Raw genomic sequence first — 27,185 nt, 5'->3', positions numbered from 1 at the left:
AATAAATCAGTCAATTGTAATAAGTAGCCTGAATTAAAGGATATATAATCCTTTCCTTCAACTAAATGAACCAACCGAGGTAGATGAAAATGCGTGCTTGTATACCTTGGATAACTTCGACAGCGAAGTAGGCTAGACTCTTTAAAATATTGGTATATATATATCAGTTTTCGAGTCCCAAAGTGGAGTCACGCGCCATCAAGTCAGCAGTTAAATCGAAGATATGTTGTTTGGAGGTACAATTACATGTCAAGCCATAGTACATTTCTTAATCAACAGTGAAATCTATAAATATAAGTCTGATTTATTGACTAACAGACTGAAGTCTTCCATCTTGCATTATAACAATGTTGTTTTGAAAGTCAAACTAAGATTTCATGTATTGACAATCACTGCGCCAACGTATTTTAGTTTTTTCTTATTGTATTTTTAATAAAAACATCACTTTTTATAGACACCATAGATTAGACATAAATACAAGTGAGAGAAATCGACATAATTTTCCACTTTTCAGTGGCAATAATTTTTTCGCACCCAATAAAACTTTTTATCATGTATAAAGATTGAGATAAAATACCTTGCACAGTTGATACATTGGCTTTACCCTACCACCATTAAAATTCCTCTGTGTGTCAAATTAAGTTTAACCCGGTAGTTAGTGGAGCAATGCATTAACAATTTCCCAAAAAAAGTTGTTGGCTACAAATTCACAGAAATGAAATAAATGTAACACAGTTTCAACATGCCACTCTCAATATGTACATTTCAAACTTGGTGTTTTATTTATTCGATATCACATGTCATTTGTGGGTACTGCTCGCAAAGTAAATTTAACAAAGAAGGAGCGAATCCGTGATTCAATAGAGCATTAAAATTTGTCTTTGGACTTTGGAATTTTGTCTTTAGACTTTGGAATTTTCCCTCATAGTTTGAAAACTGCCAAAGTTTCACCGGTATATAAATCTGGGGATAAAGAATGTACATCAAATTATCGTCCAATATCAGTTCTATCCCCATTGACTTTAGTATTTGAAAGGCTTTTACATGCTAGACTAACCGAATTCATAGAAAGACATGGCATTATAAACAAATCCCAGTTTGGGTTCCAAAAACAACACTCCACTAATCATGCAATTCTCGATATGATTACTTATTTCTATGATAAGTTAGAGAGTAGGGAATTTATCAGTGCTATTTTTCTTGACCTCAAAAAGGCATTCGATACCGTTGACCATAGCATACTAATTAGAAAAATGAACCATTATGGTTTTTGCGGCCACGCGTCAAAATTTTTCCAGAGCTATCTGAGTTATCGCCAGCAGTGTGTAAAAATCGGATCAAGTTGCTCCGAGCTTGCAACTGTACAATGTGGAATTCCACAGGGTTCGATAATTGGCCCATTAATGTTCCTCCTTTTCGTCAATGATCTTCCGCACGCCACTAACTTGCTTGTCAAACTCTTTGCTGATGATACCGGATTGTTTGGAAGTTCAGCCTCTCCAAGTGATTTGGAATTGGGTATGAACTCTGAAATGGATAAAATTTCAACTTGGATGACTAACAATAAACTCACGATTAACGTCGAAAAATCTAAATGCCTATTGATTAGCCACAAAAATAATCGTAAAAATAAAATTCGACTTGAGATTAGCATTAATGGATCTCTACTCGAAAATGTGAACTCATTTAAATACCTTGGCATCCACATTGATGATCAAATGAAATGGGCCACCCATATTAACTATGTTGCTGGAAAGCTGGCAAGTGCAACTGGTATGTTATACAAACTTAGAAAATTTCTTACCATGCCAGTCCTTCGAATGGTCTATTTTTCTCTTTTCCAGTCATATCTACAGTATGGTATTATATCATGGGGTAACGCATCGACTACTCTCCTTCGAAGATTGGAGGTTTTACAAAACAAAGCAGTTCGATCTATATGTAACGCACCATTTCGGTCTAGACTAGATCCTTTATACCACAGATGTGGAATAATTAAACTTGGTCATATTCATGAATTTGAGGTATTGAAACTCATGCACCAGTACTTTGATGACAAACTTCCCATGGCATTCACCGAATTTTTTACGAAGCAGAGTAATATCCATTCCTACTCTACCAGATCGGCTTCATCAGGTTCATTCCATGTCCCAAGGTACTCCTCGAGCAGAACACAGAAATCCATTAAATATATAGGTGTGAAACTGTGGAACGCTTTACCTAATACCATTAGATCCCTAGCATATTGCACTTTTAAAAGAGACCTAAAAAATAAATATATCGGTGATTATCTCTCCTCTTATACCAGTACGGGTAACCATTGAAATTTCTACTAAGATCGCTTACTTTTTATTACCGTAACGATCTGGCCTACACTGGCTAACGTCAATCAACCCGAACGAAAATAGGTGCAAGGAGTCGGAATCCGAGAGTATCTGCTACATTAATAGTTGATTCAAAAATCGTTCAGAGTGGAGAGCGATAGCTTATTGCCCTTAACCTACGTTCGCTATTATTTTCAATGACCAGGCCGTTTTATCTTTTCCTCTTTATTATGTACATTATATAGATGTAATAGTTTGTTTGTATTCCTCATTAGACCTTATCAATTTTTCGTAAGTGTCTCCTAAATTGCATTTGCTGTAAATATTTTCGATTTACTGTTTGCCTTATATTGCTTTTAGTTGCATATTCCGCCAAACTTGCCCTTCCTATAATTTTTCTGTGCTTTTATCTTGCTTTCCTCGCGTTTTTATTAGTTGTTAGTAATTATTCCGTGAAAGTTACATTTTCTGTTTTACTGTGTCATAATCGCATACACTTCGAATGTCGCTGTAATTGTATCAGTTGTGACTTATTCCTAGGATTTATTCATTTTATCCCTCATTCAATTATATTTATTCTAACCTGTAGCGCTGTAGGTGTCGCTGCTTGAAGACCTTCTTAGGTCCCTCGCGACTCCGGTCACACAAAAACATGATTCGTACTGTAATTTATTCATTATGTCACTTCATGTTTGAACGTGTTTTTTTGTGATGACAAAATAAACGATTGATTGATTGTCATACAGTGCTAACCATTTTTCTATCTCGCATTGGGCAGCAAAATTTTTTCGCGTATATATATATCAGAAAATTTTATCCCCGATTTCAATATCCTCTATCTCTATCACACTAAGAGGTGGATTAGCTTGAGAAGTTTTATTAACAATTTGCATTTCGTGCTTGGGGTATACACGATATAATTTGTAATTAGGCTCTCATGTCATTATAAAAATCAGAAAAGCAATAATGATGAAAAATATATGGAAACACTGCAATTTACTGTTTTGAATCACAATTATCCTCAATAAAATAGATTTTTCATCAGTTACAATCATTCATATATAAAAGTTTGTCCTGATGAGATATCTTTTTATTAAACCATAATAGTTCATGCAAATGATTTACATCACTAATAACATAAAATTGAAAATATACCAATAGTAGACAGTATCTTTCAGACATTTGGATTAAATATTCAACAACATTGTATCTGTATATACATTCCCATAAAATGAAGTTAATCCCATATGCAAATATGAGGAAAATAAATTTCTTCAGATTTCCACGAGACGTCAAAGTCGTCCTAATTTTCGACCAATAGCAAAGATTACATACCAACCTATTCTAGTTATTGCTGCTACAAATTTTCAATTTTTATTTCAACAGTATTAATCAAAGTATTTTACCGAACAATAGTATTAATCAAAGTATTTTATCAAAATTATTCTTAGCTATTTTTGAAGACTCGATTAAATTTATCATTTAGGCGCAAGGTCGAGTTTCTTCGGAGGTTGGTCAATGAAGAGTTCGAATCAAGTCTTGGATTAAAAGTGACTCTAGTCCAGTGCTCGTCAACCGGGTATATAGTACATGACTTCGCTGTAGAGATGTTTGGCTAAAATGATAGGCTATCGCAAGTTTAGCACCTGAGGTGTTAGTATTATCGCCATGTTTAGTCAAAGAAAAAGTGATAACGATATGACTACTGTATTTTTATGAAACGGTTAATTAAGTTTTTTGGTAATTCGATTTGGGGGTAACTATACTACAAAGTTTGGGAATCACTGGTCTGGACTATCTCATTACGACTTGTGAATGAGATAACGGAAACCGAAAAATGGAAACCAAGATTAGGTAAATTGTACATGAGCATCTTGCTGTGCTACTGCTAAACTCCGGACCATATTTTCCGGATGGTGAATATCAGAATCTTGGTTCTCTAATATGAGTCGTTCAGTCATACACAAGTAAAACGGTTGTTCTTATCCACGAAACTGGTAAACTGTTTGAATTACGATCAGATTCGGTACGAAAGGCAAAGTTCAGAACATTTTAAAACTACAACGAGTTTTGTGCAGCACTACTAAAAGTTCGCAATCTCGAGTATCGCAATCGCTTGCAGAAAACGTTGTCAACATTCTTTTACGAATGTCAAAAACATACCTCTCTCTGAACAAGGGTTATTTGCAGTCATTGAAATTGAATAATAATAAAAAAATTCATGACGGGTGTCGATAAGGTTATTACCTCGCTCTGCACAATTGGATGGTGGAATCCAAGAACAACGTTCACATTAACTAAATAATGAACTATTGCGAAGGCATAAACAAATGTATTTATGTAACTAAACATTGAGTTCTCTCTAAACATTGAGTTTAATACGTATTAAAAATGTAGGATGAGCGGGGTGTACCAGATTCTGAGAAGAGGTTAAAAGGGTGTACCATTTCAAAAAAGGTTGACGAGCACTGCCCTAGTCCGACGAGAGTCATCGACTTACTCCAGTTTCTGCAACACCCCAACACTGCCTAATACAGTATAAACTCTATCTACGAAAAATCCAACTTACGAAAATTCTTTTCGTAAGAATATTGCTTCGACTAACGTAAAATTTTCTACCTACGAATGGCCGAAAACCGAAAACAAAAAACGCATGTAGTGATATTTGTTTGTTTCAGGTTAATTTAATTCAGTGCTTGAAGCAGGGATGTCCAATTCGAATTTATTATACGAATATCGCGACCTTCGAATATCGTTTTCCGTGTTTTTAAGAGTACCGAATATGGCGCACATATACTACCGCCGTCCACGTTTTGATTCAAATCATTTTACAATTATTTCATTTCTTATCGTAATCGGAAGCAGCCGCGTGCGGCGCGGCAATAAATCACAGTCGATATGATAGGCAATGGACCTTTCCCAGAGCATCGACTTCCTTGTTTACTTCGTGATATTGGCCAATCAGCAAGATGCAAAGAGTGACGCAGCAATGCTCCCTTTTCGCATAGCTGTGACAGACTAGGCTAAAATTCTTCACCGGTACTTATAAAAAACAGATTGTTGTATGCGATGAATCATAATGATGGTTTGAAACACATACCCCAGTTTATAGGCGCCAAGTGCCAACTCGCAAAAGCACTCTTAAAATAGCCCCGAAAATTTTGCAATGGTAAAGTTAATAGGAAGAATTTTTCAGGGGTCAAAGGTGGGGTCCATAGATCCAACTTGAAGCGATTTAACACGTCGAGGATGTTTTTGATTGAAAATTACGATTTTAAATTTTACAATTATTATCGTTTATTACAATTTTGTCGAGATATTTCGTGCGTCGTCGACAATAAATCCAAAAGCAAATTGTTTCGTAATAAATTGCTTTCATCCTCAGTTCCGATAGTGACCGAACATAACGGGAATTTTTTTAATGTCTTGAAATTTAGAGCGTATAAAATAGCTCTTAAATGGTATTTAATATCTATCGCTGATTTTACCGTTATCCCGGCTTCGCTGATGACAATATCGTTCAGTTTAAGTTGATGATATTAATTTATAATCAAAAATAAAATCATAACAGTCGAGATGAAATATTTGAATCAGCGCCGACTCGAAAAATAAAACACGATTTCCGGTCTTAATTCTCTATCATTGGCGGATGGGAATTTGGAAATAGGTTGACTCATTTGATTATGACGATGATCGCGTAGTAATACCTAACATTTGCGTTTTTCTGAATTAACGAATGGTTTCGTGAGCAAAATAAAAATTAAAACCCGTGGTAGCTGCCATGCCACACCGTTCGTGTTTTTATTCGTTATTTTTCTGATCTTTCTTCTTTCCATGCGTACTTTTTCTATTTAGTATGTAGTAATCTAATTCTAACTTTGTTTGGATTTGTTACGGGTTTTAACTATTATTATAATTTATACAATTATTATGTCCAATTTTGTGGGGGCTTTGAACGGATTAGGGCATTTACAGGTAAAATGCGTCCCTACCTACGAAGGGTCTTACGGAACGAATTATTAATTTCGTAGGCGGGACGGTCTAAAACAGGGGTCACCAAACTACGGCCTGCGGGCCGGATGCGGCCCGCGGCGTCATTTTATCCGGCCCGCAATAACACGCAGAAATGGCGAAATTTTTTTCCAAGGGAAATTTTCCCGAGCCTCGTCTTTCTTGTTTATTTCGTAACTTTGGCCAATCAGCAAGATGCAAAAAAGTGACGTAATAATAGGTCTTTTCGCATCCGCTCAGACACTTTTGTATGAACCAAACAAGTCATTCATCTTTTGCCTCATGAGGAGCTGTAGTTTTAATGTTGTGGTAATAATGAAAAATTAGTCTAGAAATAGCTGTGATAGGCCAAAATTTCATACCGGTACGCAACGCTTTCTGCGAAAGATGCACTCGTTCACTCGTGGCGCGTGCTTTCGACGAAACTGCTAACGTTTCTTGTGCTAAAAAGAACTTCGAATGTGCATTTTGCGCTAACAGTACTGTAATCCCTCGCGTACTGCTCCAATTTCACAACTCAGACTAACTTCTATACTAGGGTCACCATATTTGAAAAAGCAAAATTCCGGACGGTGCATAACTATTTTCATGACTTCGTAGTAAAAATATGCGCGCGGTACGAAATAACAATGTTCTGTATTAGCAGTGTGCATAGTAAGATTGCAGGTGCAGTAAAATTCTGGATTCCAGACATTTTTAAATTCTTCCCGGACGCAAAATTTAACCCTAAATTCCGGGCATGTCCGGAATTTTCCGGACGGTATGGCAACCCTATTCTATACTGCATAAATGCAGATATTCATGTGGGTATGTTACAAAAAAAGTTTATCCGATTTATATAAAAACTGCGCCATTGGATAGATCTGAGTGAAAATAAGAAAACAATACCAAGTTTATAAAAAAAACGGTCAATAAATAACAGAGATAACGGTATTTTAGTACCACCCCAGGCCAATTTTTTCCATAGGGATTGTACTACTTTTTTGATAAAAACTGCAATAAATATAAAAAATAACACATATCAATCACTAATCTTTCGATCTGCGTCACATCTATGGAATATTGAGATTATTTCAGGATTTTATTCTGGCAACGGCCTTGACACCGCCGAAAGATCGTCGCAAATAAACGCTGGAGTTGTGCATGTTAGTTTGAGATTTGTGAATTTATTGTATTGTACTGACAAAAATATTTGTCCGGCCCGTTTCAACACAGTTTGAGTCATACCCGGCCCGCGGTCAAAAAAGTTTGGTGACCCCTGGTCTAAAAGAAGACACTTGAAAACAAGAGTGCTACGCACAAATATATGGACACGTTAGACCAGAGCGAATCAGTCTTTACCGGTACCTTTGACGCTACCGGTACCCTCAAAAAAGTTCTGAATTTCCAGTAGCAAGAATTTTGCAGAATCAAAACGTACAGCCAGTCATGACACTGACTAAAATCCGTGTTCCCATGGATAAAAAATAATACAGCAAAATTTTAGACGAAATATCAAATTTCATAGAATTCACGCAAAATTTTGAAATAAATAAAAGTAATAGCCTTCTAGCGAAGAAATTAATCTTTAACCACTGAAAATTTCAAAGCAATTGGTCCAGTATTCGAAGAGAAAAGCGATTTTTTAAAAACGTGTCAAAGAACAACAACAACAACAACATAATATTGAAACGATCGTTATGGCCACTAAACGTGTCCAATTAGGCGTAGGCACTTTGAAAAAAGGGAGTAAAATGGGCGTAATAACTTTTAAAAACATAATGAATTAGTTAAAAATATTCGAATTAAATATTGATCATGCAAATTGCAACAAGTAACAAGTTGGTAATATTCAAAACGTAGTATTATAAAGAGGCGCACGCGCTCTATTACCGCATATGCTAGGCAGTTATTTAGGCACTTCAAAAAGTATAGAAAATAGGAATTATCATCAATAAAAAAGATGGAAAATAAAAATATTAGTCACAATGATAAGCCTGGGTAAATATCTAATGAATGTACCTGCGTCTAGTAGTGGTATTTGAGAATAGGAACTTTTCAGGCACTTTGGAAAAAAAAGGTGAAATAGCTTAGCTAAAAGCGTAATAGCTTTCGAAAAGATGATGAATTAGTAGTTTAAAATATTCAAATTAAATATTGCCATACAAATCGCAACAAGTAAATCCATTGTTAATATTAAAACGTAGTATTATAAGAAGGCGCACGCGCTCGATCACATCATATGCATGCTAGGCACTTATTTGGACACTTCGAAAAATTCTTATATTACTACGTTTTAAATATTATCATTGGGTTTACTTGTTGCAATTTGCATATTGTATATTTAATTTGAATATTTTTAACTAATTCATTATATTTTTTAAAGTTATTACTCCCATTTACCTTTTTTCGAAATGCCTAAAAAAGTTCGTAATTCTCAAGTGTCTACTTTAAGTTCGTCCCTTCGTAGGCACAGTTTCTATTGTACCGTGAAATCGGCACATATTTTTAGCAGGTGTTTTCGCTCTCGACAATCAGACAATCTCCTACTTCTGAGCCTTATCCGTCCAAATGAAGTAATCTGTAAATGCCCAACTCGATCGTAAACAGTTTCGAATAGGGAAGGACACGGTGAAGCAGCAATCGAAGCGAAAACGAGTTTATGCAGAGAGCGTTGTCGGAAAATCTCACTACCGGTACTGCACCATGTGCACTTATTTTTGTGCAGTCGATTCTGGTCACTTACAAGCTGAAATATCAGACGATGGTTGGTCATTTGTCTACTGTCTGACTGGCAAGGCGTGGAAAGGAAAGATAAGCAAGGATGATATAGCTTCAAGTGCATCTGATTTGAATCAAAATTTAACCCAATATAGTGAAACAGCGATCAAAGTTTTTTCTAATGAAAACTGTGAAGATATTGTGATCGATCTGATAGATTGTGAAAATGATAAGAAAGAACTATGCTGGAAAAAAATTACCAGCACCAGTGTAAAATATTCCCTTGGATCTGTGGTTTTGGAAAGATGCGATGCAGGTGAAGTAGATAAAGTCTTGAATCAGGCATTCGGTGCAATAACAAAGTTAAAGAGAGAATTGAAGGAGTCACAAAATGAGAAATCTAAAATTGAATCTGAGAAGAACGACTTAGCGTGTCGATTAGAGGATTTTTCTCGACTAAAAGTTGAATTAGAAGGAGAACTATTCACTAAATTTGTTTTGATATTAAATGAAAAGAAATCAAAAATTCGTGATTTGAAAAAGGAAATCGAAAAACTGAAAAATCCAAAAATTCAATTTCCATCTCATACAGTAAATAATACTGGTGATGGAATCAGTAAGGAAGTATTAGTCCAAGAAGGTCTGCAAAGTAAAAAACTAAGATCTGAAACTAAAAGAAATATATCTCATGACAATTCTTTGACTGAAGAATCTGAAGAATTAATTAAAAAGATCCCAAGACGTGAACGTAAACAACAACAGATTTTTGCGTCAGTTGTTCCCTCAACAAATTCCAAAATTATATGCAAATTGGAAGAATCTACAAGCCCATCAACTTCAATGGTAAATGAATTCGATGAAACAGTTGATGCAAGTGGTATGATTGATGGATTATAGGACATAATGCTCTGAAATAGGACCCAAAAATTTGGAAATAGTGTTGTATCATACACCCACACAAAGGAGTAATTTATAATATTGGTTTGGATAAGACAGCATCATTTTAAAAAGAAAAGTAATGCATTTAAACAAAATATGAATCACAAGATCACACTAGAATTTGAAGGTTTTGTTTTTCAATAAACTGAGCCAGTGCTTTTATTTGAACATGCTATCAATAGTAACTGTGGAATTATTCTGATTGTTCCATATTATATAAAATAATTAATGTGACTGTCTTCATGAAGATTATGCATAGTATTGTTCTGAAATCTTGCAATGTTGCACTAATATTTTTTTTTAAAATAATCTACAGTAGTATATGAAGTTTTTGTTTTATGAATGAAATTTGAAAGTTTGAAACAACAAAATCATACAGTATTACACTGATCTTGAATGAACTGTATGAGCCAGTTTTTAATGAAAATGAAAATCCAATTTTGACTGTATTCAATATTCTCTGTCTCTCTGCCTTTTTTCCAAATTTAAAATATTTATCTTAAAGATTTTGAACATTCTAAATTATAGCTTGTTCCCTTCTCTTTATTTTGGAGCAGATTACAAAATGTTTGCACTAAATGTTTTAATTTGAGTTTATGGATAATTATAGGCATCTCATTGTCAACTTGTGTTGATAAACAAGATTCTTTTATGTGTTCCAGATTATACTTTATATTTATTTAATTAGAAAAGGCGTTGTCACAATATAATGAACTTATTATCTGTATTTTCACATCATAGCATGATTAATTGCCCATTGATTTAGATATTAATTTGTACAATCCGATTATATATTTTATAGTGTGTTAGGAAATAAATAATGAGCCTTATAGATCATATATTGTTATGCTACCAGTATATAGATTTCTACTTCGCTATATTCTGAATGAATCAAACATTTTACTAGTTATGGCATTAGGTAAGAAGTTTTTATTATACAACTAGAGTAAATTATCTATTAAATTGCATTCACATTTTCTTTAAAGCTAATAACAACAATGTTTAGTTCATTATTATCAGGTATTTTTCATATTTGACTTTTTTGCTCATGCTAATATCTTCTCGAGCTACAGCTGCCAAACCAAGTTAAACAGTGACTTGCTTGGAATTATTATTCATGTTGCCATCTACATGCACATTTGTCATCTGTAGGTCTGTGGCCGACAAAACTATTTTTGCATAAAAATGTTCTGGTTTACATTAATTTCTTTGATCGGCCTAGTAGACATTAGTCAGCTGATTGATTCCATGCATTCTGATGTAATCAATTGCCTATAAGATTTAAATTGTCTATTTGTCACGTTACTTTCCTCAGTAGGGAAGTCTTTCATCATGTTAACATATCAACCAGTATAGTGCGCTTAATGAAAAAGTATGTGCAGCAGTATAGGATACTTGTCAAATATATGCATATGCAATATTGAATATATTCGAAATTGTTAATTTATAAATAGATTACAACATTTAAATTTGGTTATGTAGGAAGGTTTAGATAGACAATGATTGAATTGGTGAAGTTCAAATTTTATATCACCATGGAAAATGTAAAATTTTAGTATGTATGGAATAATACCGGTAACTATTTCTAAATTCATTTTGAGCACTCTGGGATTTATTCCTTTGATCTGGCCATCTTGACAAATAAATTTTCATACACTTTTCATCTCAACGGAAAAATATAATGAAAAACATAAGAATAGCCATCTCATCTTCATAGGAACGAGTGTATAATAATATGATGCTTTATCAACGGATACTTACTATAATAACTCTCTAAATAATATGAAATGACACGTTTTCTAATATTTCTCTAGATTTCTTTGCAATGATTCTACTTGGCCTTGTCTACGCTGTTGTCAGGTGGGCAGTCAACCATTATCGAAGTTTAACAAACAACAATGAAAGTGGATCTTCTACGTTTAGTTTATTTTGGTAGGTTTAGCTTGTGACATAGTATAGTTATTAGATACTGGTTTTTCAAACCTGCCAAGATGTAACAAATTGGATAGTCAAGTCCGAACCAGAAAGATGTTTGTACAGAGCCTTGTTCAGAATGAAGGTTTGAAAACAATCCATGAAGAAATGTTGATTGTAATCAGGAAATATTACGATTCATCAATAGTCAAAATATCCGCATCAATCTAAGATTAAATCAGGTTGAAATTTGTTCGAGGTATAATTTTTAGCTTATAGTCAGCACGGAGAACAAGAATTAAGGTCGTCCAATACAGGCTTTGGGAAATTCTGTTGTTTTATACTCGACCTTTAGAATTATGTCCTTCATTGTTATGTAACAATTCTGTTTACCCAGCCATAGAATGTATTTTGTCTGCATCACCTGAATTACTTTTTTACATTTTGTATTAGTTCTGCGAAAGTTGATTGGGAATGGGTTGAACCAATACAAGTGGGAGAAACGATGACATTCAAGGTTAAGGTGGGTATGTTAATTAACATATTAATAAACTAATATGCTCATAAAATTTGACATTCATTCGGAGTCTAATCTAGATAGCTATCTTGATCGGAACAAGCACAAAGCACAGACATTTCTAGGAAACCTCAGCTTCGCTATTTTCCTAGCTATATATTTTTACTCTTCATTAATTACTAATTGCTTTTACATAAAGATTTTTATATGTGTTATTACTTTGTCTACTCCATTTCTTTATATATATAAAGAAGAATATATATATACAAAAAAGACAAGATATCAATTTTATTGCACTATCATAATATTCGTAAGACATACTTATACTAGGTCTTTGATAATATGACTTTTTTAATACAGTTCTTTGGTTTGGCCGGATTACCACGCAGCATATCTGATGTAAAAAATTTGAAAATTGAAATAATGAAAAATTCACTAACAATTGCTCATGTTGAAGAATTAGTTCAGAATGAACAACCACCACAGGAAGGTCTGTAATCCTGGTTGTTGTATTTTATGTAAAGCTATAAGGAACAGACTCATATCTTAACTATTTTAAGGCTGTAACTGTAACCAGTCTTTTTGCAAATTACAAGCATAATCACCGATCAACTTGCGGTTACTCATGATGTTCTGTGGCCTCCCGAATGAAATCTCTTGTGCATGATAATTAGTGATGACAGTTTTATTCTAAAATAGTAACAGAATGTGTCAGTATTCAAACATAGTTTACTTGTAGCTTCAATAAATTACTTTCAATGTCACTAAAACATTCAAGGCCAATCAAAATTTTTAATTATTACATTAATTAATTTACATAATATTACACTTCAGTAACTTATCATCACAGTTATTTGTTGGTTTTTGATGACAAATTAGGACCTTTTGTCATTATATAATGAACGATTGATTTCTGTACTGAGAAATGAAAAAGTTCAAATAAAATTGAATGCTTGGAGTTTTTAAAACTATAAAGTACTAAATATTTGTTCATTCAGGCTCAGATGCTCCGGTTTCACAAAACTCAAATGTAATAAAAGTGTCATTCACAGTACGAGCAAGTGGAGTATACACAATAACTATTTATGAAGATGGCAGACTTATTGCAGGAAGTCCTCATAAAAAAGTGTTCATACCTGGTTTGTTCATTCGACATATATGTTTTACGTTGTTTAGTTTTAATATATGAAATCTTGTTTTTGTCTGTCTAATATATTATGAAAGAAGTTTGACCCATATTATTTTTTTTTTATGTACGGTACTTAGATATTTGAAAAGTTCGTTTGATATTTTGAAACTATTCACATTTGCCTATGATACCGATCGGCAACCTGCGGCTTCGGAGCCACATGCTGCTTTTTGTCTCTTGGGTCTTTGGTTCTCGAGAATCAAAGTGGTTACAGCAGTTTTTGTTTCCCAGCCAGAGTAGTTACTTTTTCTATGGACAAAATAAAAGAAACGCACTGAAGGTTTTCACGCATAACTGCAAACTTGTGAAAAACAGAGTAGATGCTGCGGCGCCGAGTAGGTTGGAATTTGACTGAACGATGCCAAATGGCTTATTCAATGCTAAAGATTGCCGACCTGTGGCTTATGTGATGTAAAACCAAAAATTTAGGTAGTATTAAGTATAACTTTTAATGAACTCTGCAGTGGTATAAAAATATAATAAAGAACAAGACAACACACAAAGACATAATTCAGTATAGTTGCCAACACTTGAAAGTACCTCATGGGCAAATTTAACTTGTGACAAAGAATAGTAACGAAAAAACACTAATTGTAACTTAACTCTACCTATTTTTTTTTTTTTTCAAAACTAAACATAATTGATCAATCTTTATCTCAGGTCCTCCTGTTGCATCTAGAACAACTTTAATCAGAACATTGAATTCATCAACTGTTTTACCAATTACACAAAATCTTCCTCATGTGTTGACAATAGAACCACGGGATGAGTTTGGGAATACTTGTGCGAATCGACTTCATCAATATGATTTGAGAGACAAATTGTCTTTGATGGTGTCGGAGGTAGGGTGAAAATTGATAATTCTTTTTACATGATTCAAATATAGGTATGTCGAGTTCTCTGATGTCTACTTTTTATTAAAAGTGTATGCCATTATCATTAATACAAAAAGTTTTTAGTATTTGAAAGTTTGCTTTGTTTTTTGTTCGGAGTATTGAATTTAAATCGGCCTATGCTCGTTTATTCATATTGATACATAGATTTTTTTTTGTTCTCTTTTTCAATAGATTGGGGGAGATGAAGAAGATTTTATTATTCCTGTGAGTACGGATTTACGACTTGCAAATGACACAATTATAGTGGATTTATTTGTTCCAATATCTGGTTGTTTCCATGCAGTTACTACATATGAAAATGAAATCATCAATAATGGAGAATTTGATCTTGTGGTTTTAACAGGTATTCTATGTTGCTATGAAGATTGTTGTATCTAAATGCTTTTTTGAGCTGTGTGACACTCGAAGATTTTGCCATTGTACACATACATTGGTTTTATTTTATGTCTATGGTAGTTTCAGTGGCCCTTGACTTTGATTTGGCCGCCTGTAGCTTTGTTCAAAGATGAGTCTGCTTTACTTCTGAGTAACCAAATCTCAATATTTACTATCATATATAACTTCATGACCCACACTGACAAAAGATACATTATTTTTTTGTTACATTGTTTTTTCTGTGAATACAGGTAAAATATGAAATATGATACTGAACTGTAATTATAATAAAGTAAAGTGACACTTGCCGAGAAATTGTTTAATTCTGTGATTTTTTTATAAATACTGTTATGCTGCATCATATTTTATAGAGGAAGAAATGGAAGAAGTTCAAGAAAATGTTGAAAGGCGAAATTTAAATGTTTGGTATGAAGCAAAATTATTGGACACTTCACATGATCAATATTCAAGTGTAAGTAAATGGATTTGTTATTTTTCTTTTTCTGAGTCTTTGTATTATTCTTAAAAACTTAGAATGATAATAATGATGCAAAAAGCCACAACTGAATCATGGTTCTAACAGTTAGAATGGCAACTATCATTTGACATATATGTCCCACAGGATTCTAACCCATGAGAGGTCATCTGCTATTTAATATTTTGTATATTCTAAATATTGCTCACCAGGTGCCACAATTTGCAACTGTTATTCCATAGGCAATTATGGAGCTGTTAACTTATATTTTACAATTTATTACCCGGTAATTCCACACTATAATGATGAATCCATTTGTTAGTCGAAAGGATTATAAATATCATAATATCATACGGTAATTCTGTATTATATGGATTTATGCAGTCATACGTTTGGTATTATGATGAAAGAATAATTATGAATAATATAAATTGTTTTAATTCACTGCTTAAGTGTAATTCATATGAGGTAGTGTGAGGTCATTCTGAGTCTGTGTAAATATATGACTTTATTAAATTGGGATTTCTTTAGAGATTAAGCGAACTTAATTTTTCATAGGTTTGTGAGCTATTGGACTATTCAATTACTCAAATATATATAAATAATTGGTGAATAATATTTACCGTAGTCTCTAATTCTTACACATTTCTCATTAAAGTGTATTCTATGATTTAACAGACTTTATCCATGTATTACAATGTTGTCTATTCTTGAATTTGACTTCAGTTTGAGCTCCTTATGTTAATTGGAACCTTATATATGGAACAATTTTTTTTCAGCCAAAAGAGAATCGAAGTTCTTTATTTTCGAGAACGTTATCTATGGGAGATATTCCTGGATCGTCAACATCTAACAATAAACCATCACTGTCAGCATTCAGGAGTCGTAGAATTTTGTCTTCTACCAGTTCTCTTTCTAAACCGAAATCAGTATATTGCTATATAACTCCTAAGGTAAAATAATTGCATTAAAATTCGGTTCTTCATATAATTTTTGCTACAAAATTGTACTTATCACATGTGACGGTTGATCAGATCACTTTGTTGATTTTTATTGTTTCAACTTAGTAGGATACAGGCAAGCTAGCTTTGATCAGTTAGGGTTAGTTGGGTGCAACATTTTGCTGAACCTGTTGCAGTGTTTCAACTAGTTCTAAGTTCTTTCTCCTTTTACTTTCATCACACATTAACCTTTTACTCGACAAAGCTATACTATATTCTAGTTTAGTAAATACTTGTATCATATGGAATGAACTTGTATCGTTTGGAACTCTTTGATACTCTAGTATTATGTTGATTTTTTGTGATACTGTTTCAAATTAATTGACTTCAGAAGTATTTGTTCATTACTAATTTAAAGGGTAAATGCTATTTATTTAGTTACTGATTTTGCACATTAAAAAATGTTTAAAAAAATTGTCATGTTTAGTCCCGAGTGCATTGAAAAAATACTAATAGCAGATAACGGCAGATATCAAATGATGGTAAATAAATCAAGAAATAAATTTTCATGTATCACACAAAATACCTAATCATAACTTCTTTTAGGTAGTTATACATATCTCTGTATTTGATTTTTATGATTTCTTTTTCACAGCAAATAGTTGTTAAAGAATTTTACTTCAAAATATTTCCAAAGCGTTTACAATCTTTCAGATTATGTCAAGCAACAAAAGTGAGTCATTTTTATTGGTAATTATATTAAATTAGTAATTAATTATTTTCTAATAATTATTTTTAATGATATTGATTTTCAGATCACTGTGTTATCTCCAGCAAATAAAAGTCTTTCTCCTGTGATTATGATCAATGATAACTGTCAACCCGCATACACACTGTCATGTCCACTTGCTTATATTCTTATAGCAACTTTCATCGGTATACTCAACAAAAATATTGGTAAGTAAGATCATCTGCTGATGGTCGCTCACGGTTTATCGGGGTTATGGTTGGGGAATGGAGTTCTATTTTAAAGTTTATAAAATATAGTAAATTTACTATCATTGTTAAGTAGCAACAATTCTTGTTGGCATACGGTACTGTACTTTTGATTTCAGAGTTATTCATTCGAGTATTATTGTTATTGGAATTAGAATTGTGTTTTGTATACATGTTGTACACACCATAAAATGAGTACACATAAAAATTTAGTTCATTGAAATACTTTGAAGAGATTGTTTTGAAAAGATGCATTTGTTTTGTCTTACAATTTACAAAAATTTACATTTTATGAAGATTCTGCCGTTGAATACATTCATTCAGAACAGTGGGGCGCCCAGGGGGCGTGGAACTAATTCAAAATAAAAGTATTTGTTAGATTTGATCCTTTTTTTTTTAATAAAACATGCTTTCGCCTTTTGCCTTACTAACTGTTTATTATGTAGCTTATTGTTAACTAGTTATTTTGGAGGTGCCGCGGGAGACTTGACAAATTCTAAAAGGCCTAATAAGTTTAAGAACCACTGATTTAGAATATTTGGAAAGAACTCTAGATGCCAATTGCCAACCTATTCTTATATTGGGAACTTTCAACATCATATTTCCTCTCATCTAAATTTCATTTCATTCAGATTATCCACAAGTAATGAGATATTGATTAAATACAGTTGGTATAATTATCCTGAATAATTCAGAATTGCTCGTTTTATATTCGGATGAAATGACATAATTTTCATTTACTTTTTAGGTGGTTCAGATTCTTATGAAGAAAAAGTGAAATATTTTCGACAAGAACTTTCCTCATACCATAAAATATCAAGGTTTTCTCGAGGACAAGTATATTTAACAGTGAAACGAGAACAACTTCTATATGATGTGAGTGCTGTTGTTTGACTGATATCAGTGTGTTTTAAGAATGACGTTCCAATTTATCATTTGAATTAAAACATTTTAAGATGCTTTTTTGTTTTTGTTGCGTGATTTTGAATTACGACACTGTGCTGCAATTCTGCCAAGCACTAACGAGAAGTATGCATAATAATTGTAATTGATACCCTAATCAGAGGTGTCAAGAAATTTAGGTCTTTTGCAAATTTAAGTAATTTTAATTAAATCAATATTCAAATCAAATTCTTCAATATTTATTCATTGAAAATGTGATTTATGTCGAATATGTGATGAATAAATTCAAATTTATTTATTTAGATTTTATAAAATTTTAAAATGAAATATTTTAAAATCATCGATTTTTATGTCAACAGTGCCTATTGGTTAGATCTAAGTATCTATGATGGCATAGCAGATCAAAATCTCAGTTTCCAATCCCATGCACACCACATCACCCAGGGTGTGCTGAATTGGATAGGCAATGCCGTGCAGAGCTTTGTTCGAAGCAATAAAAATCATGCCATAATCGGAATTCTTTTTTCTTTTCAGTCTTATAAAACTACAAAGCATCTTTCTGTAAAAGATTGGCTCAAACAATTTCAAATAAATTTTGAGGGTGAACTCGGTGTTGATTGGGGAGGTTTGAGTAGGGAGTGGGTGACGCAACTATGCAAGATTTTGTTTATTCCCGATCAAAGTTTGGATGAAAGTAGTAGTGGAGATTCGAAGATCGACGGAGCAGATATGTTTAAAAGATTGAAAGATGATAATCAAGCACTGGTTTGTTACATTTCATATTTGTACTTTTTGAATTAGTTCTCTCTTTAGTTCAAACATGTTCAAACATATTTAGAATTAGTGGTAGAAGTACTAGTTGAATAAAGGCGCTCCAGAAGTGTGTGTACCAATATGGAGGTAACTAATTTTGTTCACCTACTTTCCATCAAGTTGTGTACAGGGAGGGACTGATTACTATGAGCAGGGGGTGTATTCACTTGGCTAAAATAGACAGTCCACGAACTTGATCACCTATATTTTATGTAACTCCTCTAACTGTAGGCTAATATTAATAGACCAACCTAAGAATTATCAATAAATCTAAAAAAAATAAATATTGAATGTTTTCCATTTGCTCTTACTGTTCTGTTTTTTTTCTGAGGTTGATTTTGAATCATAGGGGTTGTTCATTTGATGCTTCGTTAAATTGGTAATTTTCCGCTCTGATTTTGTAATTTTCTCACGTTGTCTAAACTGAAATATGTCTGCATGAATCTGTGCCATATAACTATTGATAAAAATGATTGATTGACAGTTTTATGACCTCTGTTATTATTTAAAGCTTGATCATTTCCGTTTGTCTGCTTTATACTATAAGTTTTTGGTAAATTTTTTTATGCAAATTATGATTATACTCGATCAATTTTAAATTTCGAAAATTAGAACTTTACTGTTCATTTAAAATGTTCAATTGATTAAATTAATCAATTTGTGTGATAATTTACTTTTTGTTTCATTTATGTGTTACATATTTATAAAATATGGTCTAAACAAAATATATTTATGTACATGCATTCATTGAGATTATTGTTCCGCTCACAAATTTTATCACCAATGGGACAAGAAATCATCTTGTTGGCTTGTATCGTACAATATTTTGTGTTTAATTTAGAATACTCTTATTTGAAAATGCTATGACAAGTATTTTTGTTTTCTTTAGGTTCTTCCCAATTCAAACGCTACATCCGGATCAAAATTAAAATTTTTCGAATTTGCTGGAAAACTTGTTGGAAAGTGTTTGATTGACAGTTGCTTTGAACGAGAGCAAATCAAATATGTGACAGCTAGATTTGCTCGATCATTTCTTGCTCAAATAATTGGGCTAGCTGTCACTTTTAAGGTTCGAAATTTTTGGAACTAAAAAAATTTATATTATTCAATTCAGACTATTTGAATTAAATTTGATTGCTAACATTTTACAGCAGTCACCTTTAAAACAGAACTCATTTTTCTGTTGGATACATATCAATTTTGATGACTGATTTGATTTTTCAGTTTCTGTTTTGACCTTTTTTTTAGTCTTATTTGGTCGTTAGTCCCAATTAATCAAAGCAATCTTGTTGACTGTTCTAAAATAACACTTTTGCATGGTTTTGCTTTGGGCCTCTTTTTAAAAAAAATGGCGAGGGCCGAGGAGTCCAGCAATCTTCTCGCACATAATTTACCCACCATTGGATTTGAAATTTGGATTCCTAATTAGCATGATGCGCCATACCGCCGTGTAATGACACAAATTTCATTAATTATGTATTTATTTGCAACATGTGGGTGTTGTGTGATTCATTACATTTGCTCATAATCATTTTGGACAAATCATGATTAACTATTCATTCTTAATTTCAGCATTTTGAAAGTGATGACCCTGAATTATATAAAAGTAAAATTCGATATATCATTGAAAATGATGTTTCTGATTTTGATTTATATTTTTCTGAAGAAGAGTATCATTCTAATGGGAAACTTTCACAGGTATGAAATTTGGTGATGTGCGTTATTCACTAATATATTATGCTGATTTTCAAATAAATATTGTCACGTGATAGTTAACTTACCGTAGTTACTGAATATGCTATTACAGTGGACTAATCATCTATTTGAAGGGGAGGGTCATCTTAGGATATCCACCTCAAAATAATATGGTTCTCTGTCTTCTTCCATTTTATAATTTTTTTGATTAATTATTTGTACAAAAAAAAGTTTATAATTTTCCCAAAAGGTTTTGGCCTATTTTCATCAATATTTTTCTAAATTTCATTCCAGGTTGTGCCTCTGAAGCCCAATGGGGCAAAATTACAAGTAACGAATGAAAATAAATTGGAATATCTGAACAGGCTTGCTCAATATAGGTTGTCCACTTCAATAAAAGATGAAATAGATGCATTTAATAAAGGTTCGTTGTCCTTAATGTAATTAATATTCAATGAGGTTGCATTGCACATAAGCAATTTATTAAATATTTATTATATGTATTTTATCGCAAACTTTTGTAGGATGATGATGTAAAGTAAAATATAGAACTACCGTAATTTTTAATATAGAGTGGATTTGCTTAGCCAACTAATAACATGAGAGGTCTTTGAATTGCAATATGTTCATATACCATAATATTCCTAATTGTCAGTTTTTGACCGTTTTTCTGACTATTTTTTAGTTTATGTAAGAAATTACTTTTTGCCATATTTCTTATTTATCTTTTAATATTAGATATATTACCAATAGTGTTTATTCATTTTGCTTGGTGGTTGGCACATCATGCTAAGCCTTAATAACCCGCTTGCCATTGCACCTCTGTGTACCCTACGCAGGTTTTTAGGTTTGAATCCTGTGGCGTGTGGGGGGGGGGGGGATAATTGGTTCATGTACAGGAAAAAAATACCTGGCTAACTCTTCCCATTCCCATACATATTACCTGGTAACCGGACGAAAGGCTGTTGTTTGCCATATGATTGAGCTGTCTTACGTCCTCTCCTTCACCTTTCCCCTGGAAAAATAAGAAAATCATATTTTTACAGCCTATTTAGGCATTACAGTGCTGGACAAAACTATTCTATGAAGTTTTCTTATTTGCTTCCAGGTCTTAATTTTCTTGTACCTGATCATTTGTTGAGCATGTTTGATGAAAATGAGTTGGAATTACTCATGTGTGGATCAAGTAAAATCGATGTTCAAGATATGAAAAAATATTGTAATGTTGAAAACAGAAGCCCAGCTTTTGTGAGGGTAAGAAGTAGTTTTGTAAAATTAATAAAATGTTGATATCTTAGCAAAATAACGAAGCATCGGAATTTGTATTACTGAAAGTGATTGCACCATGATCCGGGTCCGGGGACCTCTGCAAGCTAATTTTGAATTAGTAGATTTTTTAAATTTATTTTTAGACTTTGCAATGGTTTTGGGTTGTTGTTTCAAGTTTTACTCAAGATGAACTTGCTATGCTGCTGCAATTCATCACTGGATGCTCACAACTGCCACCAGGTGGATTTGCAGATTTATCACCAAGATTGAAGATTTCATTTTTATTTTATCAGAGTAATATTCTTCCCACTGCACATACATGGTAACTATTTTCATTTTAAATCCAGTATTGATGGCCGAAATACAGAGTGCTATACAAAATTGATACACCTTGAAATGTTTTGGTAGTGGTAATACGACTACACCTTGAAATGTTTTGGTAGTGGTAATACGACTACACCTTGAAATGTTTTGGTAGTGGTAATACGACTACACCTTGAAATGTTTTGGTAGTGGTAATACGACTACACCTTGAAATGTTTTGGTAGTGGTAATACGACTACACCTTGAAATGTTTTGGTAGTGGTAATACGACTACACCTTGAAAGGTTTTGGTAGTGGTAATACGACTACACCTCGAAATGTTTTGGTAGTGGTAATACGACTGCTTAGGCCACTGGTTCTCAACTTTTGTTACTCAGAAGTAATTTTCACTCTAAATATTAAAGTGAAAATGTCTATTCCTCAAACACAGTTTTTCGCTTTTCTTGTAGTTTTTCCCTCGCATGAAAAAGTTATGGGCTACAGAATTTTTGTGCAATGAAAATGGGCCACGAAAGAAAAAAGGTTGAGAACCACTGGCCTAGGCAATGACTGTATGGGATCGTCCTTTCTGTTCAAAATACTGTATATTATATCTATTTAGGCACTATGTCAACTTTTCCCAACCTGGGAGGAATTTGTATGCTTTCGAGGATGAAATTTCACTTTGTAGTAGCGTGTAGTATTACTAATGTTTCGTACTGACTGATTATTATTGAAAATTTGTAATGTTATATGCATACATTACGAACTATTTTAAATGCATATCTCAAATAATTTTGATTAGCACTTCATTTTTTTAGCGAATGAATTGGTTTTTTGGGCTATGCTATGACAGTTAACGACTTGAAATTCCCAGAATTAAAAGTAATGTGATCAATTTTTCTTTAGCATGCAATTGTAATATCGATATTGGGAACGCCCAACTTTTGGAATCGTAAAATCTGAAGAAATACAATAATGTAATATCCCTAGTTCATCAGCTAAGTAATCGAATATCAGACAGCACATTAAACCAAACAAATCTTTTGCTAGTTGAGTTTCTATATTGGCAATATAAACTTTGGATACAAATATTCTTTAATTCATTACCTCATAAATATTGTATCGTTGGTTGAACCCTTGTCCACCTTTTGATTTAAACTTTTTGCTATATTTACTAACTGTTATCTTATCCAGGTTTAAAGTCAATTTGCTTCATGCATATTGCAATTTATCATTTTTTGTATATTTCAGCTTCAATGAGCTTTGTCTTCCATTGTATGATTCATATGACAAACTACACAAGATGTTGAACATTGCTATCAAAGAAGGTGCTGTAGGATTTGGAATGATTTAAGAATTGTTGAAAGATGTTTTCTTTGTTTCAAATAAGCTTCCAATTTCTTAGATTTAACATTTCAGTTAAACTCGTTGGACTTGCCAGCTTGAATAATCGATAGGACTATGGCCATGGATCTTCTCTTGAACCTTATTATTGTTGAAAGGATTTCTCAGTTTTCATCTGCTTGTAATTTTAGGATTTACATATTTATCCCTTGATCGTGACTCGTTGGACTTGCCAGCATCAGCAATCAGTAGGGCTGATGCATGGGCTTGATGATAGTCTGAAGTAATAATATATTGAGATATTTATGATTATCAGGTGGTTCTTATCTCTGCACATATACGAGTGACTGGTGTTAAGACCTTCCAGTCAGATTATTGACTTATTTTTGCTGTCTGAGCATGAGTTGGTGAAATAAGTGGTTTTTGATAAACCATTCATTTATGGTCGCTCAAAATGTAATGTTTTGTGATTGAACTACAGACTTGCCTGCAAAATTCGCAGGTGGTTTGAATAGAGAGGTTGGTGTTTGGTCATTTTTTTAGCATTGTCATCATGATAAATTCTGTATAAATGCTTTTACTTCTATGCATTATTGTTGTTCACAATTTCGTTATGCATTTTTTTTTATATATATGTTAGCAATGTTTCAAAACATATCTGGTAAAACCTTGTGATTATGGAGAATGTGATCCTTTCATCTTCAAAAATTTTGGCATTGTGTATTTTCCTTAATATACTGGAATTTAACAGTTACTGCTACTAGGATTTTGTACTATTTAAACATAGCTTATTACTTATCGATCTCGATCTGTAAGTATGTTGATAGGTATTTGTCTGTTAGACACTTTCGTATGTTACGCGATATCTCTCGAAAGCGAGGTTGAATCTGCTCCTAAATTTTGCATGTGCATTCATCATATCTCGGACCAGAATCCTGTTGATTTTGGATGAATTATGTCGTATAATTAGCGAGTTATTAATTAATTAGTGATGGGACTTGTGGTGTCGCTATTGAGTCACAGCGAAGAATACGCGCTGCTAGATCGATAAGTCGGCGGTCTCCGATCGCTATCTTATGTTAAGTTCTTATTGCATTTATGGGGTTTATTGATGATTTCAGGATTAGTGTTCCATTTGATTGTAATTGCATTTTAATCGACTCCGACATTTGGAATTTGGGATCCTATCAAAAAGCTGGGCATAGGCTGTGGGCGACTGCCAGGCATATTATTAGAGAAGCAAGCCATTGGACGACAGAAGCGTTTGCCTGTGCAGGCGGGGTAAATAGGATTTTTCATATTAGGATAGGATTTAAATATTTATCACGAAGGAGAGTGAAGGCTGCTCAACCACATGGCGAACCATGGCCTCTCTCGTTCAGTTACCAGTCCATGTTGGGTATGTATTCAGATGGTTAAGCTTTTGTATTCAGATGGTGGAGGAATTGGTAACTGACCAGCGTTCACGTGAACCACCCTACGGCGGCGAGGAGTCCAGCAATCCTATTGCACATAGTTATTCCACACGGGAAGAAAAGTAATTAAGAATTGCTGTGGCAAGTGTATTCCTAACGCTTAGCACGATGCGCCATATTAGGCAAAACGTTGTTATCACATTTGGCTTGCACGTAATTTACAGGTTTACGGAAGTTATTTTCAGTTATGTCGGCAAATTTGAAATTACGTAAAGTCGCAATTATTGACTAAACGCACTCAGTTCTAGAAGAAAACATTTGTATGCTCGTTTATCTACGAGTTAAGAAATAAGCGGAATTTATATTTTTGCAGAATTTACCAAGCGGTTGCACAGTTCGTCAAAATTATCACGCGAAATCGTCGTAGTTACGGGTTGCAATCAAGGGCACGGGGGCGAAAAGGACCAAATGCTGCCGCGGCCGTAATTTATAGATGTATAAGGTACATCGCGCGCACAATTGTCTGTTCCAACCTCTTAATAATGTCTACCGCGGGAAAACAAAAATTTGCGATTTGCAGTGTCCAAAATAGCGTTTTTTATCTGTCTTGTGGCTGTTAAAACAAAACCTTTGGTGTTTTTCGTTTTATTTGTAATATTTTATAAAACCGCCTTATGTTCACTCGAAAATTTAAGTTGCGGATTCACTCCTTTGATCATCTTCCCGTTTCCGATGATCGCATAATATAGAGCTTTGCCGATATGGTTACCATACATTTGAACCCATATGTATATCCGCGGGTTCAATCTATATGCGGGTGCTAAAACCCATGGGTTAGGGTTAGTATGGGTTCAAATATCCGTAAAACAAAAAAAATTGCCATAGGTGCAATAGTATGCAGGTGCAATTGTCATGGGTTCAAATGTACGTGGGTTCAAATGTAATGAAACCGCCGATACCACTTTTGTCGCCGATACCAGCTAAAAACGCTGATACCGATACTACAAAAAGGCCGATACTGCCGATATTCCGATACCGATACTTCGTAATTATTACCTAAATAGGTGTGCTGTGTGGGACAGAAGGGTTTAACTTTAAACAATGGTCTTTGAGCGTTGTTCATAGTACACATTATTTCAGATCGAAAAAAGAGATATATCACATAATATGAAATTGATGTTTGGTATCCAGATGCTTTAACTGATTTAGATACATCGTACGGCAGGAGTCGACAACCTTTTGTCGCTCGCGGGCCAAATTTAAGGGTTGCAAGTCATTGGCGGGCGGCACATATTTTTTTTAGAAAGTTGAAAACCGAACGGATGATACTTTTTATAATAAATATCAAGCAGTAAAACATCTCTCTAATAGAATATAAATTTATTTCCTCATTGCATTGCATCTCAAAAAAATTCATTTGGATATTTTCAGCGCCATTGAACCCTTGGTATCAACTTTTCTGCGTTTTTTGCCATTTGTCTAATTATAATCAAATTATAGGCTCATTAAACGAGTAATTGTGAATTTTATACTTATTAGATTATAATATATATAATTTAGTTTACGCGTGTCTCACAATTCTGTTACGTGAAGAATATAATCATCAAAATAGCTATTTTATAACTATAATTCAGTGAAGCGTCGCTGGTCGGATTTTATTACTCCACTGGCCGGATCCGGCCCGCGTGCCATAGGTTGCCGACCCCTGCCGTACAGTGACGCTAGTAATCTCGGTGTTCAATTAGAAACATCATAAGCTGGGATGTCCAATTCGAATTTAATGTTAATATCGCGACCTTTGAATATCGTTATTCGTGTTTAAAAGAATATCGAATATCGCCCACACATTCTCGCGCCGCCGTCCTGCGTTCAAATCGAACTGTCGTCCGAAAATTTCATAAGAAATCGTTTCGAAGCCGAAGTCTGCTGCTAACCGAATACTTGAACACATTTAAAAAAAAATACTTTTGAATCCGGAATTTTGAACATTCTATAATCCCCCACATAAATTTTATTCAATTTACCAGAATCCAGGGACATAGGTATTAGACCTAATAATATTATCATTGTAAAGCAGCTATAAATACAAATGGCATGTGTGATAAGATTTCTCGCTTCTAAAAAAAGAGAACTAAAAACATTTTGAACACGGTTTATTTCATG

General features: G+C 33.5%; 2 protein-coding genes across 2 annotated transcripts; both read left to right on the top strand.

Annotated features, from left to right (window-relative positions):
* Positions 1-8,429: 8,429 nt before the first annotated feature.
* Positions 8,430-10,776, top strand: LOC120326077 (DNA repair protein XRCC4-like). Its single transcript, XM_078112299.1, has one exon. It carries the CDS (start codon positions 9,021-9,023, stop codon positions 9,930-9,932), a length of 912 nt encoding a protein of 303 aa, XP_077968425.1. The 5' UTR covers positions 8,430-9,020; the 3' UTR covers positions 9,933-10,776.
* LOC120326076 (apoptosis-resistant E3 ubiquitin protein ligase 1-like) lies at positions 10,768-24,407 on the top strand. The gene is made up of 19 exons (XM_039392302.2): positions 10,768-10,893; positions 11,789-11,906; positions 12,342-12,411; positions 12,766-12,895; positions 13,404-13,544; positions 14,255-14,436; positions 14,662-14,833; positions 15,237-15,337; positions 16,120-16,293; positions 16,937-17,014; positions 17,097-17,238; positions 18,026-18,153; positions 18,715-18,945; positions 19,883-20,062; positions 20,566-20,691; positions 20,983-21,112; positions 21,797-21,942; positions 22,101-22,279; positions 23,515-24,407. Exons 1-19 carry the CDS (start codon positions 10,821-10,823, stop codon positions 23,615-23,617), a joined length of 2,604 nt encoding a protein of 867 aa, XP_039248236.2. The 5' UTR covers positions 10,768-10,820; the 3' UTR covers positions 23,618-24,407.
* The last annotated feature ends 2,778 nt before the right edge of the window (positions 24,408-27,185 follow it).

The sequence above is a fragment of the Styela clava genome, chromosome 4 (assembly GCF_964204865.1).
Source record: "Styela clava chromosome 4, kaStyClav1.hap1.2, whole genome shotgun sequence".
Taxonomy (NCBI): domain Eukaryota; kingdom Metazoa; phylum Chordata; class Ascidiacea; order Stolidobranchia; family Styelidae; genus Styela; species Styela clava.
Note: the sequence above shows the minus strand (reverse complement) of the source record. Positions and strands in the feature narration are given on the sequence as shown.

Bases quoted from the DNA above. Each gene is read 5' to 3' on its own strand.
- LOC120326076 (XM_039392302.2), top strand. From the start codon at position 10,821: ATGCTACCAGTATATAGATTTCTACTTCGCTATATTCTGAATGAATCA. The intron at 12,412-12,765 runs GTGGGTATGTTA...TTTTTAATACAG, and splicing joins CGATGACATTCAAGGTTAAG to TTCTTTGGTTTGGCCGGATT. The intron at 22,280-23,514 runs GTAACTATTTTC...TGTATATTTCAG, and splicing joins CTTCCCACTGCACATACATG to CTTCAATGAGCTTTGTCTTC.
- LOC120326077 (XM_078112299.1), top strand. From the start codon at position 9,021: ATGTGCACTTATTTTTGTGCAGTCGATTCTGGTCACTTACAAGCTGAA.